General features: G+C 39.2%; 6 protein-coding genes across 16 annotated transcripts; 1 reads left to right on the forward strand and 5 right to left on the reverse strand.

Moving 5' to 3' along the window:
* Nucleotides 1-47: 47 nt before the first annotated feature.
* LOC111810858 (protein PLASTID TRANSCRIPTIONALLY ACTIVE 7) lies at nucleotides 48-2,057 on the reverse strand. 2 transcript variants are annotated; one of them, XM_023697666.2, is made up of 4 exons: nucleotides 1,942-2,057; nucleotides 1,731-1,796; nucleotides 1,577-1,642; nucleotides 48-503 (listed from the first exon to the last, which is right to left on the reverse strand). In XM_023697666.2, exons 1-4 carry the CDS (start codon nucleotides 1,975-1,977, stop codon nucleotides 168-170), a joined length of 504 nt encoding a protein of 167 aa, XP_023553434.2. In that variant the 5' UTR covers nucleotides 1,978-2,057; the 3' UTR covers nucleotides 48-167. The 2 variants fall into 2 exon arrangements, with proteins under 2 accessions (XP_023553434.2, XP_023553435.2); XM_023697667.2 differs by having other exon boundaries at nucleotides 1,731-1,787; nucleotides 1,942-2,041.
* Nucleotides 2,058-2,290: 233 nt separating this feature from the next.
* Nucleotides 2,291-7,484, reverse strand: LOC111810246 (RNA-binding KH domain-containing protein RCF3). Of its 2 annotated transcripts, XM_023696899.2 has the most exons (8): nucleotides 6,346-7,477; nucleotides 4,810-5,274; nucleotides 4,366-4,614; nucleotides 3,741-3,995; nucleotides 3,249-3,328; nucleotides 2,913-3,021; nucleotides 2,708-2,834; nucleotides 2,291-2,616 (listed from the first exon to the last, which is right to left on the reverse strand). In XM_023696899.2, the coding sequence occupies exons 1-8, from the start codon at nucleotides 7,027-7,029 to the stop codon at nucleotides 2,597-2,599; spliced, it is 1,989 nt and encodes a 662-aa protein (XP_023552667.2). In that variant the 5' UTR covers nucleotides 7,030-7,477; the 3' UTR covers nucleotides 2,291-2,596. The 2 variants fall into 2 exon arrangements, 1 of the variants encoding a protein (XP_023552667.2); XR_002817389.2 differs by lacking the exons at nucleotides 2,291-2,616; nucleotides 2,708-2,834 and adding an exon at nucleotides 3,610-3,670 and having other exon boundaries at nucleotides 6,346-7,484.
* Nucleotides 7,485-8,193: 709 nt separating this feature from the next.
* Nucleotides 8,194-9,510, forward strand: LOC111810678 (uncharacterized). The gene is made up of 4 exons (XM_023697423.2): nucleotides 8,194-8,289; nucleotides 8,836-8,908; nucleotides 8,991-9,046; nucleotides 9,221-9,510. The coding sequence occupies exons 1-4, from the start codon at nucleotides 8,234-8,236 to the stop codon at nucleotides 9,333-9,335; spliced, it is 300 nt and encodes a 99-aa protein (XP_023553191.2). The 5' UTR covers nucleotides 8,194-8,233; the 3' UTR covers nucleotides 9,336-9,510.
* A 69-nt stretch (nucleotides 9,511-9,579) lies between these two features.
* Nucleotides 9,580-12,568, reverse strand: LOC111810677 (protein ABIL2). 3 transcript variants are annotated; one of them, XM_023697422.2, is made up of 11 exons: nucleotides 12,151-12,568; nucleotides 11,683-11,946; nucleotides 11,443-11,572; nucleotides 11,284-11,366; nucleotides 11,026-11,176; nucleotides 10,826-10,925; nucleotides 10,635-10,727; nucleotides 10,503-10,545; nucleotides 10,320-10,414; nucleotides 10,073-10,218; nucleotides 9,580-9,953 (listed from the first exon to the last, which is right to left on the reverse strand). In XM_023697422.2, the coding sequence occupies exons 3-11, from the start codon at nucleotides 11,518-11,520 to the stop codon at nucleotides 9,783-9,785; spliced, it is 960 nt and encodes a 319-aa protein (XP_023553190.2). In that variant the 5' UTR covers nucleotides 11,521-11,572; nucleotides 11,683-11,946; nucleotides 12,151-12,568; the 3' UTR covers nucleotides 9,580-9,782. The 3 variants fall into 3 exon arrangements, with proteins under 3 accessions (XP_023553190.2, XP_086973839.1, XP_023553189.2); XM_087117713.1 differs by having other exon boundaries at nucleotides 11,674-11,946; XM_023697421.2 differs by lacking the exon at nucleotides 11,683-11,946 and having other exon boundaries at nucleotides 12,151-12,567.
* A 1,169-nt stretch (nucleotides 12,569-13,737) lies between these two features.
* On the reverse strand, nucleotides 13,738-15,008 carry LOC111810153 (uncharacterized). The gene is made up of 2 exons (XM_023696742.2): nucleotides 14,090-15,008; nucleotides 13,738-13,985 (listed from the first exon to the last, which is right to left on the reverse strand). The coding sequence occupies exons 1-2, from the start codon at nucleotides 14,669-14,671 to the stop codon at nucleotides 13,908-13,910; spliced, it is 660 nt and encodes a 219-aa protein (XP_023552510.2). The 5' UTR covers nucleotides 14,672-15,008; the 3' UTR covers nucleotides 13,738-13,907.
* A 355-nt stretch (nucleotides 15,009-15,363) lies between these two features.
* On the reverse strand, nucleotides 15,364-19,109 carry LOC111810154 (uncharacterized). Of its 7 annotated transcripts, none has more exons than XM_087117627.1 (5): nucleotides 18,933-19,108; nucleotides 18,709-18,831; nucleotides 16,848-18,556; nucleotides 15,848-16,734; nucleotides 15,364-15,770 (listed from the first exon to the last, which is right to left on the reverse strand). In XM_087117627.1, the coding sequence occupies exons 3-5, from the start codon at nucleotides 18,043-18,045 to the stop codon at nucleotides 15,423-15,425; spliced, it is 2,433 nt and encodes an 810-aa protein (XP_086973753.1). In that variant the 5' UTR covers nucleotides 18,046-18,556; nucleotides 18,709-18,831; nucleotides 18,933-19,108; the 3' UTR covers nucleotides 15,364-15,422. The 7 variants fall into 7 exon arrangements, with proteins under 7 accessions (XP_086973753.1, XP_086973754.1, XP_023552517.2 ...); XM_087117628.1 differs by having other exon boundaries at nucleotides 16,848-18,279; nucleotides 18,438-18,556; nucleotides 18,709-19,108; XM_023696749.2 differs by having other exon boundaries at nucleotides 16,848-18,076; nucleotides 18,530-19,109.
* Nucleotides 19,110-20,131: the final 1,022 nt, after the last annotated feature.

The raw sequence follows: 20,131 nt of genomic DNA on the forward strand, positions 1-20,131 counted from the left end.
GACATAGTTTGACGTTTTGAAGGAGGTTAGTAAGCAAACGAATGGAATTTGAGGCTAAGTTCGGTTCTTATTGTCTTGTAACAGATTGTAACATACAACAACTGGGAAAAGCAAATTAATACATAGACTAAGTTTGCATGGGAAAATGGGTTTTGTAATAAGGTTGTTCAAGTAAATTCCTGTTTGAGGTAATGAGGTCCGGGTTTAAATGGGTCCTCTTCTGCATATGCATCCGGCCGATAAAACCCTGCATCATTCACTCGGTTGCTAAGAACGTGAAGAATAGCTTTCTTGGAACCCCCATATTCGTCACGATTGTTCTCCACGTATTCCTTAGCCTCCGCTGCAACCTCGTTCACAAAATCGAAGCGGTTGTCCTCTGATAGCAGAAGTCTTTCGATGTCCATTGTTATGAGCTTCCCCTGTTCCTTTACCTTCCTTACCTGTTCTTCAAGGAATGGAATTCGATCCATTTTGAAGATCGACATCTCATCCTTCTTCGTCTGCACAATCAATCAAATTCAATGTTTCAATGTCAATGAGAACAACATGTAGAATTTTAGTCAGGATCATTCATCATAAACGATTTCAGGCTTCAAGTTAAAAAAGAAATAATTTGAGCCAGGAGAAACTGGCCTGTAATCCAAAACCATCTCAGTATTCTATTTGTTTGGAGAAACTACATGACTCTCCACAATGGATGATATTGTCCACTTTGAGCATAAGCTCTCATGGCGACGTTACTTAGTTCGCATTCCAATAATCGCAAGCAGTATAATCCGCATGTTGTCTTGTTAAAGTGATTAATCATCTCAATCTATCCTCCATTCCACCTAATCCTACACTGAGTGTACAGTCCATGTTTTTAACTACCCATGGTGCTAATCTCGCCTAATTTCATCTACACAACTGCCTGTTCAACATATATGATGACTAAGAAACTTGTAGGATTTGAATACCACCATGAACCCACAACTCCACATACTCTTTTGAGTGTTTTTAACTACCCATGGTGCTCGTGTCCTAATCATCATTAATCACAAAAGTTTGATGGATTAGAAAGTGGGATCATTTCTGACACATCCACAGGTAGTTATCATAAAACACCATGTATTCGGTTGCATTAATCAAAGCAGCAGCTAGAACAAGCAAACATCTCCAATTTTCGTCACAAAAGCACCGAATAACCCATGTTTGTTTTTTCCAACGTTTACAAATCTCCGTTGTAAACTGCAGTTCCCAATCAATACTAATAGCAAAGAAACACTAACCACAAGGTGGCGCTTACAATCCTTCTTTTTTAAACCACAAAATCTCTCTTGTTTATACCACAAAAGAAGAGTAAAAGACGACACGAAAGATAGAAATTCCTGCTCCCAGTGCTTTATGCAGTTGCAATATACGGCATATCATTACACAAACTTCGTTTCTTTAAAGAAACTTTAGGTCAAGTTAGGAAATTTCGATGCTTCCATCGATTTTGTTTTTAAATTGTGAGTTCGACTGGTGCAGTTTGAGAGAGTGACATGAATGAGACAAAAGAAATTAAGAAATGGTGAGGGAGAAATTAAGATACCAATTTTCTTCGTCGCCACACTCGCCGCCCGACACCTTCACCATTTCCCTGCTTTCTGGCGGCCACCTGAAAACTAAAACAAGAAAACGTGAACAATGAAGGCCGACAAGAGCATGGCTAGCTTCGTTGTTGAAAGAATCTCTCGACTCTTAACCTGTAGCCGGGAAGGAGAGTTAAATCCATGAGACATTCCAACCCTCACCTCTATCCTCTGTAACAACTAGAAAAAATGGCCAACATTAAGCAAAATTTAATGTGTTTTGGAAAAGATGCTAAAGATAAAAAAGAGCAAAAGCATAACACAGAAATTTCAGCCATTATTTGCCAAAGAACCAAAGGGAGGAAGAAAAGGAGAGAGTGATTACAGGTGAAGCAAAGGAGAGTGATGGAATTGTAGTCATCGTTGTCCTATCTTCTTCATTTTGGGATGATACTTAGAGAAAGGTACGATTTTTGGATAAATAAACCTACCTCTTCAAGTTTTCAAGAAAAATGTCCTCTTCTAAGCTGAAAATATAGAAATTAAACAATTATTTTTATTCATTAATTTACTTCTCATCGATTCAAAATAATGTATTGCTAATTGCTAAGTTTCTACCCTTTGTTTACCTTTAGAATCAATTAACATTTAATTAATAGTGGATATCAAGTTATCAATTAAACATTTAAAAAGAAAAACTTTCACTAAACCTTTGTTGATTAACATAATTAAGCTTTACCAAAAACTAATAGATGCATAATATTGATTTCAATAGCCATGGAGATAGTGATACCGAACTTGCTTCCTACAAACGTAAATATTTGTGAAACAACAAAAGGAATGAAAACTGTTGTACATTCCAAATTTACATGGCAAATGGTTAATGTGGCTTCCTCTTCCTCCATGGCTCTTCCACTAAAACATCTGAAGAGAGAGGCACGTCTTCCGAGCCCCCGGGGTACTACAGTCGATCTTGATGGGGCGGGCAATAATGCTTTCATGGGCAACTAAAGTCTAGTGTAAAACCAAATGGCCACAACTTATGGCCCATCTTCTTGCACTGAAAATGTCGAACAGATGAATGAATACAGAGACAAAGGTAACATAGAAGCAGAAATGTAACACAAAATGGGTTAGTTTGAGAGCCTTACTGCTCAAAATAAAGCCTTGCAGCAAGCTCTGGGCTCTCTCGGCCTGCTCTGGTGTGCCTGATATTTGGATTATCTTCTGGGTTTCATCTGGTCTATCTTCTACCAGTGTAACATTGGCTCCGGATAACTGTTAAGAAACAAAATATCACCCAAGGCGTTTCATGAAGGCATTACACAAGAGTTAACAAAATTTCACTAATACCACCTCACTGATCTGAGCAAGCTTGTTTTTTGACTTTGTTATAAGCTTGGGAACTGCAGCCTCTGGTATCACAACTTCAAGTGTACTCCGAGTGACAAGTGGCACAGGGATTCTAACAGCAACGTCAAAACTTATATATTACATTCAATAGCCATTGATCTAACTTATAAAACAAGTAGAAGTAGAAGCAGAATAAACTAAGACATAAGAGAAACGTGTGTAAAAGACGGGCTGGATTTGACCATGGAATCATTTGTAGCTTATATAAGACCCCATTGATCCAAAAGAAATGGGGGAGGGGAGGAATCAGCCAGCATTGCAGAATGATGAAGTTCCTACCTATTTAACCCACTAGGCAAATCTTCACGTCGGTCATTTTCATTCTGCGTACCAGTTTCATTGCTCGACCCTCCATTTTCCTGCAAATTGATAGTTTGAATCATTTGGGTGCAGAACTGAAGTCTTAGAGGTGTGCATTCAAAATGCAATATAATTTACGGAGTGCTCCAGGCATGTTTCGAGAGCAAGAAATACTCCTACATAATAATGCGAAAGAAACACATAATAGAAACCAAATGTTCTCCTAGGTTGGCCAGAACACTTGTCTTTTCCAGTAGACTCGCAAAGGAGTAGAATCTTTTACTACTTGTCCAAAAGAGAAAGCAATTCTATACAGAAGCAGTTTCCAGAAGAACCTTACTCTGAAATAGTTTCGTATCCAAAGAAAGAAAGTGCCACCACTCATAATGGCTGAGAAGAGACTGTTTTGAAAAGAAACAATTCCCTCATCAAGAGAAAAGATTAAAAAAAAACGCTAAGAAAACAAGTAACCTTTAGAAGCTGTGGTGTTCCAAAAGGTTGCACATTTTGATAGGCTGTGGTTGAAGAATCATTTCCACTATGAACTTCACGAGCTGCAGCATTATTATTTGAAGATGATTCCTCGAGTCCTAAACTGCCCATGGTGCTTGGTAATGAGACTGGAGGACTTGCATCTTTCTGGAACGGTTCCTTGTAAAGATAATTTCGTAATCTAGATGTTAACTCAACAACTGCATCTCGAGCTGCTTTTATGTCTCCTATGATCTACAAAAATTGTAGTTTATGGAATTAGGAATTCTGAAAGCAAAATCATCAGTTCCAATCAGCCACATTAGTCAACCGTCTAATCCTTATCAAATTCTTACTCAAAAACCAATTTACACATCAAGAAAGAACTATATTTCCGATTAACTCGAGACTTCGTAACTGCATATTAATCCTTCGAAAAAGAACAAGAAAAAGAATATGCATATAATATCTCAAAGACTGCTACCTTTACTGTTCAGGGCCATGCTCTGTAACTGATTTATATAAGAAGAAATTTATCTAAAAAGTATAATAAAATAAGAAGTTACATCAAGCATCTTTTAACAAATTCCAAGAACTCCTGTCTATTTAAAGTTCAATGACAAACCTGTACGAGCTCGTCAGCCCCTGATACAAACATGGGAAGTTCTTCTCGTGGCACAATATGTACATTTGCACCGGTTAATCTCTTCATCTCTAACAATGATCCATCTCTTCCCTCCAAACATCCAATATCACTTGATGGTACAAGTAACCTTGTAGTTACGATGTTATCTTTATCAGGAACAAGATCAACAATGCGAGTTTGGATGTGTAACAAAGCTTCCTGTGCTGGGAAAAGCTCATCATCTGGACCCTAAGAACTCAAATTTGCCAATCAGAAAGTTGAACAAGGAAAAAATGAAAATATAAATGGAAAATAAGTAAGTTCAACGATTGCTTGTATAACTCCTAATATATCTTCTGCAAGTAAAGGTATACTCAAGTGATTTGACCCTTGGCAAAAGTGAATCATGATATATGCCAACAAGGAAAAAGGAAGTTGGAGTACCTCATCCGAAGAAATTATTAGAATCTGTTCGTTCGAACCAGTCACAGGATCAGAAACTTTGATATCCACACCAACTTCATCCCGAAGTAATTCTATGATTCCATCAGAGTCTCCAATAACACTATCAACCTTATCGATTGGGCATAATATTCTAAATACAAGGTCCTCACCATAAAAGGGCATCATATTGTCGTTAACAGAAGCAGCTCCAGGCTCCACCAAAAAATTAGATTGACGGTTGGAATAGTCATTGCCTCTTGTATTAGATATGCGTGGTCTGAATGGTCGTCCATCCATCGATAATCGTCGTGCAATAGGTGGAACATAATCATCATCAGGAGGTAAAATACGTTCTGGTGAATGTAGACGCCCATGGAAATGACTACGGTTGCGATGCTGACTCTCTCTCAAGCGTGATGAAACAATAGCTACAGCTTTCTTTACAGCATTTGCTTCTCCAACAATCTACAGAGGGTTTAAAACCCAATATACACATATGTTCTTCATTACTCAAAGAATGGATTAACGAAGTCATAAGAACTTAGAAAAAAAGAAGCTTAAATTGTTCCTGTCACTGTATCTGTATATTTAATTCATTTTGTATCAAGACATTGCTCAAGTTTAAGTTATCTATATCCAGGTTTGTTATCCATGATAGATGGATAAGGGATCTATCTTGGCACCAAAAATTGGAATCCCAATAAACATCAAATAGATTATGACACGAAACTTATGTAATTCATTTCAATATAGCTTTTGAACCTCCAATCTGTGAAATACTAGAATTTAAGCAACCTCCTAAAAATGAAAGAATATGTGCTCATATAAGCAAAGATGCATCACAATGAAAGGCTACATATCTCTTATATCTTCACTGTATATTTAGCAAGTCCAAATGACATTAAGGATTGTTAATACCGTAGAACCCTGCCCCGACAAGTAAATACAAACGTGAAATGAAAAGAAGAGACTTCCTCAATATATATAATATTAGAAGTGGAATTCAATAAGTTAATTCAAAAATCAACTAAGGAATGAGCAAATGAAAAGACCAAGCAATTTAATGTGCAAGATAGATGTGACGTCCCCATAGAAAAGTTTAGTTTCTGTCGATATGACCGGTTTTTCTTAACACATCCATCGAGTAAGATATGGAGTAAGAAACAATTTTGAAGAGTTCTGAACAAATGATTTCAGGTAGAACTCTGTTAGCTTCTCAAATAGCTAGTGAAGCAAGTACGAGACAGCAGCAGATTCAAAGAACCCGCCACTTCACTGCTAAACTGCTCATAGACACCATATTGGTTACTGTCTTATTATACGTTCTAACATGTTCCAACTTCTAAGCACCCAATTAGCGACTTCGGTTAAGTATTGCAAAAGTAAATTTGCTTCCTTTAAACCACCCAGAACATAGAAAGAGGTAGACTTGTCAGCTTGAATCAATAGGAATTCCAAGCTCGATAATTTTTAAATTATCATAGCAAGAAGCAAGCAGGTAGTCTTTCAAGATATTGAAGTGTTCAGAAACTAAACCTGGACAATCTCCTCCGACATTGAAATGCAACGAGGCAAATTGTGATCTCTGGGAAGAATCCTTATCTGGGTCTTGGTTTCCATCCTCATTTGTTCGATTATCTTTCCTCCCTTGCCAAGCAAACAACCTACGTGCATTCTAGACACGACAAGCCTTGTTGCCACACGGCTACTACCGCCACCAGCTCCTCCTCTAACGCCGCCGTAGTCATCCTCCTCATCCTCAGGACCATAGCCCATTCCATTGAACCCAGGACTCATTTCACTCTCGAGAATCCTTTCATGAATCAAGAAAAGCGCTTCTTGCGCCGGAGAGAACGACGGCATCCGGCCTTCCGGGTCCCGCCGCCGAGTGTCCGATATCTCAATTATTCTCTCCTCATCGCCGGGAACAAGCTCATGCACGTTGATCCACGCGCCGGTGTGCTGCCTTATGGACTTAATGATACTACCAGATTTGCCAATAACTCCCCCGGCCTTGGCATCATGACAGAGTATCCTGTAAGTCGTGGTGACCATAAGAGATTGGTCTTGAGGTTTAGTCGGTCGAACAGCACTCCCACGGTGACGATAGTTATTATTGGCGTAGTGATTGTTGTAACGAGGTCTGGTTCTACCCATCGCCTCGGAATCATAGTCTTGGTGGTCATAGTAGTAGTTTCTCTTAGATCTAGACTTTTCCATCTCAAATGTTAGGGTTTTGGATTGACAAAAATAATGCTTACCCCGGTTTAATGATTTTCAATGCGAAGCAATTAGAGTCCAAGAAAGTGGATGTGAATGGCTTTGATTTTCCAGTTTTGTTACAATCTTCTGGAGTAAAAGGGTGCCTATCTCTAACTGGTGAGTAGGTTAGAGGATTCCTCTGTTCCAACAAAAATAAAACCTCAGAAGTCACTCCGTTTCCTCAATTCCAATCTTTATCCTGTTTACCAATGAAAGTCCAATGAGGGTGCTGCAATTACGAACCCTAGAAGACGAAGAAGAAGAAGAAGAAGAAGAAGAAGAAGAGAAGTTATGATGATGCAAGTAGAAATCCATCTGCTTCACCGGCTCCACAGTTTAGTGGAAGATGTGCAGTCCACTGCTCCTACACGACGCCGTTTCTCAAGGGTCCTCTAATTATCTAAAATCTCGGTGGATAAAACATGTTAACCATTCCTGTAAATCCAAACTTCCTGTGATCAGTACCCATAACTCCTTTCTATTATTTGTATTTTTACTTTTACCTTTATTATTTTATTGTTGCTAAATCCCAGTATTCTTTTCCTAATATTCTTTTGACCAAATACATTTTAAATTTTAATTTCAAAACAAAAATCATTCCTATACAGTATTCCAAAAAGGAAAAGAAAATAATGTTATTAACTCACTTTAAAACTCTTTTCAAATGGGTCATCAATTGAAATATTTTTTATTCGAAAAAAAACATTCAAGAAAAGAATATATTGTTTTTCATATGTGGTTTCTAGAAAGTTCTTTTTAGTTCTCATGCATTTATTAGGCTTATAATAGCTGAAGTTATTACCTATTTTACTACATAATTTTTAAAACAATACATAATTTTTTGGTCTCATAAAACTCTTAAGAAATGGGTTGGAATTATGGACCGCTAAGACTGTTCCGACGACGGCGACCGTGCCCAGTCCGCGAAGTTGATGCATAGGCCGCGGAATGTGAATATGACCGCTTAACCAGGTATCCGTAAAATTATTTTTTTAAAATAATAAAAGAAAAATGAAGCCCAAGGAGAAGCCCAAACGACGGCCCATTTTTTCAATTATTTACGAAAAAACCAACAAAATGGCCGTATCTGTTGTACTAGGTTATTTGGGGGGGGGGGGGGGGGGGGGGGGAAATCCGGCGGTTTTCAACCAGAATTGAAGCTATGCCTCCGACAGCTTCCGTCGCTTCTGATGGAGAGCCCAATTGGGAATTCAGCTGGTTGTTCTCTCTTTCTCTAAGCCCATAAATGTATAATTACATGCTTTCCTTCGATTGTATGCCATATGCTTTTATATCAGTTTGTTCGTTGATGTTGCTGTGTTAGCTTTTGGGTGAGCTTCGCCTTTTTAGCTTTATCTTATTTCTCTTGTGATTAATCTGTTGTGTTCTTTCTCTGGTTCACTGGTTTTTCCACGGGGGAAAAACAAAAGACAATGATGATGATGATGATGTTCTTCCAACTGGCAAGCCATTCTTACCCGGAAAGCTCAATCTTTTATTGCTGAATCCGGAGTTTTTAACTACAGTAGTGCCTCGAACGTTCAGAAATGCCATTAATTCCCAATTGTTGGAATGATGGACCTTATTAACTAGCCAAAGCTCTGATCTTTCGCTGTGGTTCCTGGAAGCCAATGATGTTTTTTGGGTCTTGCCAGCGATCAACCATTGCTATTTTATCTTTCGTCTTTTCTCGATTGCCTTCTAGAGACAGAACAAGTAATTTGCTTCTTTTTCCAAGTATTCAATCTGGTTTGCTTTCTGCAGTGACTTTGAAGTCGATTATGAGTCAGAGAAGAAAGCTTCAATTGTGTACAAGGCTTTAGTAGTCGATAAAGAGGTGCTTCTCCATGATATCAATCTTCACATTGTGCCTCCGCATAGTTAACTTGTTTCTGATTCCATTTCTGTGCTAAGTACAGTTGCAGCCAGACAAGGTGAAAAGGGAGATGACAGTTTCTGATGGAAAACTTTCTATGTGAGCCTCTTTTTCTCTTCGAATTCCTGGTTCTTAATGCACGTCTAACAGTAGATAGATACCAAAATAGCTTAATACAGGATTCTTTTGAGCATTAGTAAGGCTGCTGCGTTCATATTTCTCCGCAATCATATTTTGGCACTCCCATTAGCTGCTCATTTTTTTTTCTCGTAGACACTTTGAGGCAGTGGAAGCAAGATTTCTGCGTGCATCATTCAGTGCTTTTGTAGACGTGCTTACTCTTGCCACAAAAACAATCGAAGATTTCGGACAAGGAGTGGATTTCTGATAGCCTTACATGCCCCTGGCCCTCTTATATCAAGTGTCACTTTATGCGTAAAGTAGCTATCATTTTAATTTACTACCTATCTGTAATTTTATCACAATATGATTTGTAGTGGTTCGATCGAGTGTGAAGGTACTCATTCCAACATTGAGATCTAACGAGATGACATTTTCACCCACATGATGATATCATTCATGTTAATAACCATTAGAAAGGATGATCAATCCTACTTAATACATCGATAAACTTGGAAACGACAAAAATTATATCAATTTTATTAAACTAAATTATAAACAATAATTTGATGTGATTGTGGTTCATCATATCATTTGAAGTGGAAAAGAACAAAGAAATGACTTCAGCGTGGGATGAAGGAAAACTGGTATATGAAATTCAATAACGTTCATGAAAGCACAAAGTGGCATCACTCACCAGCTGATTCCTCTTGTGCTAGTATTCATCCAAGTAAGTGTACAATGTATCGTCTTTCTTTGACTTGCGTCGGCTAAGCAAGGCCTTCAGGAGGCGTTTGCTTTTGCTGGGATATTGTTCAACATCTTTGCTGTTATCCCTTTCTGCTGGCATCCGCATCGATGCTGATTTCCTAGGTGCCGAAGGGTACTGGTACCAAAGAAAAATTCATGTTGCAAAATCTCAGTTACTAGTAAAACACCATATACTTTTGCACAACATAAATGCAATTCAAGTAAGTGATATCGTTTTCCTCTAAATGAACGCACCCGTCGTTGCCCATTGGAAATACTTGGAGTGGTTGGCGTACTTGAGTTGGGAGTAGTTGATCGACTTGAGCTTTGTGTCTTGGGTCTACTCGAGAGCGAACCAGAACGCAAAAGTGGAAACCGGTGTGGAGAAACCGACCGCTTATCTGGTTTGAAAAAAAAATAATTTGCATTTTATGGCAAAGACCATGACTTCAAAAACCAATATCACACAAACTGGCAGCTAAAGGGAAAAGAGCATATGAACCTAATTCCTTCTTGGGCATGGTAGACGTGAACGAGAACGTTCTAAGTTGCGGGGACGGGGAAGGTCGTTGAGAAGGCACAGGAGAATTTTCTTTACTGCATGAGAAATGTTCAAACTAGATAAAGAACTCATTAATGCAAGTAAGCAATTTAGGTGCAGATCAATAGAAAATGTGGTGTTTACCTGATAATGGATGGTGGCATTTCCCTAATAGTTGATCGAACGGCTAGTGGAAATCAGTTAATAAATGGTGAAGTTTCATTAGAAAATTTTCCATAGTGAAGTTCACAATAAACGGTTGTCTCGGCAGCTTACCAGTTCTAAATTGGTGCCACTCATCTTCATCATCTAGGCTGCATCCTTTGTTCTTGGATCGAGTTTGGGTACCACCGTTCATGGTCTCCTCCGCTGAACAAAGTTCATGAACTATAAGACCTCGATAATGTTTTTTTTCTCGGAATGCGAAAGAAACAAACTGGGGGTGGGGGTAACAACAGTAAACTTGCCTTGTAATATGTAGTGCTTATGATACTTCGGCGTATTTATCACCAGGGATTGTTGGGAATGTCCTTCGTGATCGATATACTCTTGGCACGTTCTTAGCCTCTAAGAGCCCACATCAACGAAACGAACACAATGACAATAAATTTGTAAATCTATATTTTTTCTATCAATTATTTGGAAGAGAAAATAATCTTGATCTTACCTGTTCAATGCATGACACCCTGAACTCCGTTCCAGAAACATCATCCACTTTTTCATCCAAAAGATCATTAACCTTAAAACTAACAGAACCTAAATGATCCACAGTGTTCACAAGAGCTTTAACAGCATAATCTTTCAACGTTTCTACCACTCTGCATAAGAAAAAATGGAAAGTTTGCAGCTTAGTCTCTGATAAACTAATGCTTATAGAAGGAAGACTCTGATTACTTCTTTAAGAAAAGCCTTTCAACTAACTCACATCTGTTTTTGGTCGTCATTCGTGTAAGAGAGTTCAAAATACTCTGCTGCTGAGTATAATTGTGCTCTCAGGTTCTTCAAATCCTGAAAGTCAAATGCAGAAAGAGAGTGAACGAAAAGCTGTAATTTTTCAAGAATGTCGGAAAAGACGCATGAGTACCTTGAGACAATCAGAGAAAATCAAACTCTGCTTCATAGAAATCTCATCAAAATTGGACGTTTCTTGTGAGATGGGCATTGTACAAGATTTTGTTTCTGTCCCAGAAAATGTTGAGCTCAAACTACTAGACCTGCAACCATCAGATTTCAAAAATTCAGAAATCAAAGGAAATCATTGGATCAGGCAACATTCCCATCTGCAGTGAAAGCATTCATGAATTTCAAAACTAACTTTGGAAACCTTAAAATCCTCAAAGTGTTTCAATATAGCCCAGAAGGAAAAGTAGAAGAGACAAGAGAAGTATTTATTTAGCAGGTGAGGGACAGCATTCCCTTTGACAGGTTACAGGTAATGAGAATCCTCAATTCAATAAATTAAAGAATAGTTGACTCGCTGTCTCATAGATTAAACATATATCAAATTCAACCCAATCAACCAAATAAAACAAGTAGTGCTTCGCCATAATTCAAGCTCGTTCTGTCTGAATCTTCGCCAGGACTCAACCTGTACTGAACAATTAAAACTTAAAAGCGGATGTCCACACACTCCTCCTTAACAACCGTCGAAAAAGCTACAAAATTTTCAACACCCTTCTAAGTAATTGCAGAGAAACGCTTGCAATATAGACGTTTAAGACTTCCAGAAGATCAAAACCCCATATAACATAGAGGGAAAAGAGAGAAAGAAAGTGGAAGGAAATAGGTGTACCTGTTTTTCTGGAGCTGAAGAGGTCGAAACTAGAAACGGGAGAGTAGCCAAAACCCCATCTGATTTCTCAGCCTCAAAATGTGAAAGCACGGTGAGCAGAACCAAAAGAAGCCAAAAGTTGGCATAAAACCAAGTGGGTTGGGTAAAAGATTTTGACTGAACTAGAGAAAACAGGAATTCACAAAAACCCAGTAAAATGTTTGAAGGCAGCAAGGAGTTGATGTTGAAGGACAAAATGAGGGAAAGAAAGAGGGTACTCGCAGTTGGATGAAAACATCAAGGCCACCACGTCGGTTAAGCCAGAAAATCAGGAGCTTTGTAGTTTTGGGTTTTGAAGAGAGAAAATCATAAGCTCAAAAGTCGTCTCTTCTCTTTTTTTGGAACCGAAAAATCCCCCCTTTGGCTCTCTCTCTCTCTCCCTAGTCCCCATCATTGTTGCCACACTTTTGTGTGCGGGTGTTCGGAATGATGGGTCCCAAAACCCCTCCGCCCTTGCGCGATTTGCCTCTACTCTCTCCTTCAACTTAAACATTGTCTTGTTTCTTTGATAGCAAATCTCACTTGATTCATTGTGGGGGCGTTGTAACATCACACCCTTGTAATTAAATGACTTTCAGAATCATTTTGTAATTTTTGTTGTTCCTAAGGTGATTGATTTGCCATTATTAAGAATTATTGAAGTAGCCTTTATATTTCTCCACTTGTCTTGGGAGGCGGCCATAGTTTATATGATATTAGCGTTGGATTTATTGCATTAACGAGTGAACCAATAAAATAAAATAAAATAAAATAATTGCGCCTGCATTGCATTGTTGGGTCCCTTGTCAGTCTCAAAAAAAATATATATAATTTAACCCATAAACTTCTCAAAATACCACTTTTATCTCTCTAATTTATTCATTTTATTTTGTTATCTATTGTTCGTCTTTGTGCCAAATTTGTCACTGATACACATTTTGAATTCAAGTTTATTTGATTCCTTTTGATTTTTGTTATGTCCCTTTAACAAATAATAATAATAATAAAATAAAAGTAAAACAAAAAGAGAGAAATTAGTGGGATGGGTAGGTCGGAATATCACACTTTCCTCTCAATATAAGCGGCAAATGAACCCCACAACTTTCCAGCCCTACCAAATAACACTACGACGTCGGATCGTCTAATCAAATCGTACCCGTTACCAAAATCAACGGTTTGGATTTTGCAAGGGAAAATGATCAACGGTTTGGAATATTTCGAAGCAGCGGATCTTATTATTTATCTTTTTGAAAATGTTAAAAGAAGGAAATTTGGAGTTTTGATTGAACTTTTTAAAATGCTTTGAAATCAGCGCCGGATTGTTGGGTAATGGGTGGGCCCAGCATCCCCCACAATTGGAAATGAGCGCTCATAATGGGTCCCGCTGGGACGTACCTGAACTGGCCCAGTTTCGCAAAATCTGGGCCGGGATTGATTGATGGCTCTAGCTAACAGTCAACGTGGGCTTTAGAGGCCCAAACCCATTTACGAGATAAAAGTGATCGTAGTTTATAGAAAATGAAATTTCCAAAACATATATAAAAAAAAAAAAAAAAAAAAAAAGTGATCTATAATTATATTAAACAAGGATATTTACAGCCAAACATGCGAAAGACAAGTAGTAATTATAGTAATTTGAATGTATATAAGATTCTTCGGAAAAAGAAAATAGTTGAAAATTTATGACATGATATTTAGATATTTCACTAATATTATGGGTTATATCTGGATTTGTATGATCATTGTGATACTGTTCTCGTTTCATCCGGCTTGCGTCTCCATGGAATCACTTGCTTCAAGCTCCCATAGATACTTGCCTGCCGTTATTTGGACCCAGTTAAATAAACAACTTTTAAACTTTGATTTCATAAATGTTTCTAAAGATTTAACGAACCCAATAAGATTCATGTAGGACACTTACGATCAACTGCGACTTTGTATCCGATTTTCTAAACAGCCTTCTTTTACTCCTAAACCTTGTGATCTTCACCCTCGTTTCGCCCTCGCCACTCCCAGCATTATGGCCACCGCTGTTGTCACCGCCGGCCGAACGCGGTATTTCTGACGCGCCCTTCGGAACCTCCTTATTCTTCCTGAAGCTCATCCACCGCCTGGACCCGACATATTTACCATGCTTGCCCTCCCTTGTCGCAGTCTCCGCCCACGTGTCGGGGAACCTGAACGACAAATTGGAAGACAGGTCTTGGCCGACAACGGGGTCGTCCACGGCGGTCGTTGGAGAGGAAAAATGAGCCACTTTGGTGTCAGTGAATAGCCTCGGAGGCAGATCCAGGGATCTTGCACTTTTGGGCTTTGAATTCGGTTCAATAATTCCGAATGGTCTCGGTTTCCCTGGTGCCTCCTCCCATTGAAACGGCACAGAAATTGACGCGTGCAGCGGAGGCGTCACCAGACCCGGTGGCTCCGGCGGCTGTCTTGGAAGAGAAAACAGAGACAGCTTTGGTGGCGTCGAGCTCGGATTTTCCCCGGTTGCAAGCCTCATTCCGTCAAAATTTCACGGACCCATTTGATTTTGAACGAACACAACAAGGCCCTGTTGAAGTGGATGATCAGTTACTGTAGAATTGGGAGAATTTTTATAGAGAGAGAAAGAGAGAAAGAGGGGGTTTTAGAGAGCGAAAGAAGTGGAGGCAGAGTTAGTTTATGAGGATGCGAATTGTGAGGGTAACTGCAAAACGCTCCTGGCGCTTCGTCTTCACGAGAAAATGCCACAAGTTTTGTTTGTGTACATTAAACTGTAAATGCGCCGAATCTCAATCTTACGTTTAATCATGTTTGAGGTCCCACGATTTGGAAATTTCGGGTCTCTGATTTTGATGGATTTTTGAAAACCATGAACGGACATTTTTGTGAATTGGGTGTGTTTCAAAGTCGTACTCGTTTTTCCTGATCTGCCAAAACGGTTGAGAAAAGATAGGCTTTTTGATGCGTATATAAAATACTGATTTTTCTGCGACTTTTTTGCATGCCAAATGGTTCAGTGGCTCATGTGATTTGCTTTGTTGGATCATTTCTTGTTCATGGACGAGGACGCCAAGTCGTCTGAAAAGTTGTTGGATTGGTTTGATTTTCAAAACTCACTCTCCGCTGTGGTCTTAATGTTTCTCTTGAATCAGTGTATATCAATTCATTACATTCTTAGTAATTTGTGTATACAAGTGAAGAGAAAGAACACACAGAATCATACATGGGTATGCAATTTTATTGAGTAAGAACAAGATGCAGTTTCACGACTATCTACTTAGACGATTCATACCCTCGCACGCCAAGGTTCCTTCTAGATCTCCGATAATTCGAGTTATTCGAACTTCTAGACCTCTTTGCACTTCTTGGAAGAGAGTTTTGACAGTACTGGCAAAGCGTTTAATGTCAAAGCTACCCGACTCTTGATGTAGTTCCTCAGCAACCTTCCCGAATTCCACGCTGATCTTCACCTGAATTTCCATCCATTTCTGTCCCGTTAACACAACATATCTTTGTAGCTGAAATGTCTGTTCAAGGAAGTTCTCCAGCGCCTTGGATTTCCCTTTCGTTCTTACAACTTTGAACTCTCCACATTTTACACTCGCCTCGTAATCATGCTGCAAACCACAATAACCAAATTGAAGACAAGGTAAATCTGTACAAACTAGAAAAGGAAGAATGAATATGAACTTACCATCCTTTGGCAGAGTTCATCAGTCTTCTCCTGCAGAGAATTGTATCTGCCCACTTGTTTATTCAGAAGTGTCAGAAACATAAGAAAACCTCTAATCCCATCTTCTCCATTCTCCTCATTTTCAGAATTCCGATCAGTTTCCTGTTTTCCGATGAGCCTCTCCAGCAAAAGAAACTGCTGTTTCAGCCTTTTGATTTTGAAAGACACTCCTAGAGCATGAATATCCATCCTCCATTGAGTACTATTATAAGTTCTTCCAAACTGCTGCCCTATTGATGCCAACGGTTCGGCATTATCAGCCTCCTGTGGACTGCTTGTGCTTACTTCTTGAGTAGGACTGTGACAACCAATTTCTTTTTCATCTTCAAATTCCGTACCTGGAGATTGCATCAATGGATTTCTGTCCTCAACAACGTTCAAACAAGCTGCCTCCCTTATTGTTCCATTACATTCTTTATTTCTCTGCTGCTCTTCTTCTCCTGGTTTGATCTTTATAGTCTTGACATCAGACCAGGTGCCACTGTTTTCATCTGGCAAATCCCATTTCGTAGGCTGGTACTCTTGAGGCCTAAACTTTGCTGCCAATTGGGCTTTCAAGGAAGCTAGTTCCTTTTCTGTCTCCATTGACAGAGCTTTTAGTTTCATATTCGCATGTCTAAGCTGCAAGATCTCTTGATTCTGAGCAGCAAGATGTGACTGAAGCCGTTTTGACTCAAGCTCCAAGTTGAGCATCTGCCAGTGAAAAACTTCTAATTTTTCATCTTTCACCCCCATTTGCTCTGCAAATGCGTCTATTTCCAGGTCATGTCTCTGCTGAAGTATTAGTACATACTTCTCTGCCTCGGAGCATACCAACTCTTCCATCTGCTTCACATCAATCATTCTCCCTTCAGAGGTAAAATCCATAGATGAGCCCCAAAAGGAACAAATAAATTCATCCACTCAGAGAGAGCTTCAAGTATACAACGTTAAGTTAAACATAGGAACTTAAGTTTGTTACCTGAGTCATCATTTCTTTCAGGGGAAAGACATTCAGCAAGGAAAGGGAAATTATTTGAGTCAATGGATTCTGGATGATAGTAATCGATATCAGTATCATTTGGCTTAGTAGATATGGTCTTCCCATTGTTTGTGTTTGAATGCTTTTCCCCAGCACTTGTAGGAACGTCATATCCTGAATTGACCTGATTGGATAACATACTTCTCAATGACTGTCTTTCATGTCTTGATTCTGAAATTGTCTTCCACCTTTCAGCTTCTAATTCTGCTTGCTTCCTCCTAGCTTTGGATAGCTTAACCTCCTTAAGGAGCATTGCCTTCTGTGCTACATCCATCTTCGATTTTCTCAGCATTGCTGATAACATCTTGTCTTTCTGTTCTAAATCCTTCCGCATCTTAACAATCTCACCCGATAGTTTCTGTACCAGCATTACGGACTCCTCCTTTTGCTCTAAAATTGAATCAATCTCTTCTTTTGATGCCTCAACTTGCCTAACTGCCCGCCCCATCTCAGCTTCAAGCTGCCTTTGGTTTGAGACCAGCTCAATGAAGGCTGTTTTGTGCTTCCAGAGCTCAGAGGAATGCTCTTGGGCCTCACGTTTAGCAGTTTCTCTCAATTCTTCTACCACACTTTCAGCCTTGGACAGTCTTTCTTCCAAGTCAGCTCCCCTTTTAATCTCTTCCTCCAATTTCTTTTCCTTGGACTCCAATGACATCTCCATCTCCTTCAACTTTTCATTCAGTGTAGAAATAACAACTTCCTTCTTTTCGAGAAGCCTTGCATCATCCATTAGAGCTCCAATGTGTTGGCGAAGCGTCTTCCTTTCAATCAACCACCGTTGCTCCTGAGCAGCAAAAATGCAAACAACTTTTTCATTAGCTTTGGCGTCTTCATGTCTGATTCTTTTCAACTCTCCTATCTCCCTCTCAGCAGCCTCTAGCTTATAAACAAGATTAGGCTTTTGCCTGGCATCCACCTCTCTCTGAGCGCTCCATAATAGCAATCCCAAGAGTTGGGCGCTCCCTTGAAGCATCTTTTCCCGAACTTCAGACCATTTTTCATCTTTGCAATCAGAGGTTGCCAAGAGTCGAAGCGCAAAGAATGCGCACGAAACACCGAAGTACATAGGCGATAAACTGTCAATTTTGTGGTCCGAGATGAATGCTAGTGAATTGGAGACCTCTTTCTTATCCATCATCTAAGACTATGCTTCTTCTCATTCGAATACACTATTACAAGAGAAATAAAGGTTAGTTTTTAACTTCACAAAGCATCCCATATATACATAAGAGAAAGGACTGGGAGTCTGAAACAAGTCTTTCAGGTGATTGAACAAAGAGCAGTGAGATTATGAGTTCAATGTTTGAAAGCTCAAGAGCATGGCTGCTTTTACATGTGCCTGAGTCTGAAGAACAGTCATGTAGAGGCCAAACTACAACAAAATACCATAGTTATAAGAAGAATAAAAGAGAATTTTCCCTGGTTTTCAGGGAAAAGACAGACTGCAAGCAACCCCACTTGCTTGATAAAGCAAACACAAGGTTCTGGGTATTAGTGATAACTGCATATAAAGTGAAGAGAAAATGCAACCTTTTGAAGGCATAATGAGAAGTATTTCAAAAGGGCTGCATCTGCAAGTAACTTTCAGTTCTCACAAGGTGATTATGTCTTTTACCTCATACCTTTTGAAACGGAAAACAAAAGGGTTGCTGGGGCAATGCACAGTAGCAGCGAGAAATGCAATCAGCAAGCAAAAAGAACCCGAACCCAAACCAAAGAGAAGAGAAATGATGTCAAATAGCTTTCAGAGGTTCAGGCAAATTAAAGGCAGCGTGGAGCACCTTCTTGTGCATAGTACTACCTATATAGAAGCAATGAATTGAATCACTTTCAATTCATAGACAAAATGATGGAGCAACTCAGTCAACAACCCCTTCGTGGGTCCACGAGAATTGACTGCTTGAGTTTCCTCCTTGGGTTCGACCTGTAAAGCAGAAACTAAACTAGCATAAGAAAGAGCACAGAATTCGATATAATCATAACTAAAATTCAATAGGAAACCTCCCCAAGAATCCCAGTTACCACCAGCATTTTATAATCCTAAAGTTTGGAGATCGGCCCTCGGAATCCGAAGTGGGCGATGTGGGATTTGAAATGGATTCGATATTTGATTGCTTTCAAAGCAACCCTCATGAGTTTCTGAGAGATGAAAAATGGAGGCAAGGGGGGAGGGAAATTATAATTGGGTCACAGATTCTTATGAAGTTGAGAGCGTACATTAAAGAGTCAATTATTGGGTCGTTCATGTGACCCACTTGAACTGCCATGTACTGCCATTCTGCTTCTAATCTAAGCTTAGTTTTTTTTTCATCTTATATTACGTTAGATTTTGTTGCATTCAAATTTCTCTTCAAACTTTATATCCATTTAGTTACATCTTTTTCATCCCACTGAGTACTGACAAGTGAGGCTATTGTTGAACACTGTCATAAGCCCTATTCTCTAGGACCAAGACCTATTCTCAAGGTCTTTTTTTGGCTTGTTAGTTTATCTTTAGGTTTAACAGAAGGCTATATAATGCCATTCTTTCTGCTGTTGAAATCATCAAGTTTTGAGTGTCATATTGTATGTCTTGAATAACTTTGGTGTTGTGAGTACATTTGTTCCGCTTTCGGCGCACAACAAGTGGTATCAGAGCATTGTTGTGGTATTTGGGGGTATTGTGAAAGTTTGGGCCTCATCGACCATTAGACGTGCTCACAATCGTGTTTATTCTCTTGAAAATCAGTTTTCAAGAATTGTGTTTTTGAGTTACATCCAGATTAATTATTGCAAATGGCCGAACCATCACGACGTGGATCGAGAGTGTGGAGTTCCAATCTCGAAGTAGAAAAATTTGATGGAACCAATAATTTTGGTGTTTGGCGAGGCGAAGTTAGCGATTTGCTGGTCATGCAAGACCTCGATGTTTCTCTCCAAGAGGAGATGCCTGAAGACATGACAGAAGCAGAATGGACAAAATTAAATCGGCAAGCCTGTGGAATTATTCGATCCTGTCTTGGCAAGGATCAGAAATATCCATTTATGAAGGTTACCATGGCGAAAGAATTATGGGACAAGCTTGAAGCGAAATATATGAAGAAGAGTGTGGAAAATAAACTCTATTTGAAGAAGAAACTCTTCCGTTTTGACTACAAGGAAGGTATCTCAATGGCTGAGCATTTGGATGATTTTAACAAAATCATCACTGATTTGCTCAATCTTGATGTTAAGATTGATGACGA

This window comes from Cucurbita pepo, chromosome 14, assembly GCF_057944985.1.
Source record: "Cucurbita pepo subsp. pepo isolate OVF chromosome 14, ASM5794498v1, whole genome shotgun sequence".
Taxonomy (NCBI): domain Eukaryota; kingdom Viridiplantae; phylum Streptophyta; class Magnoliopsida; order Cucurbitales; family Cucurbitaceae; genus Cucurbita; species Cucurbita pepo.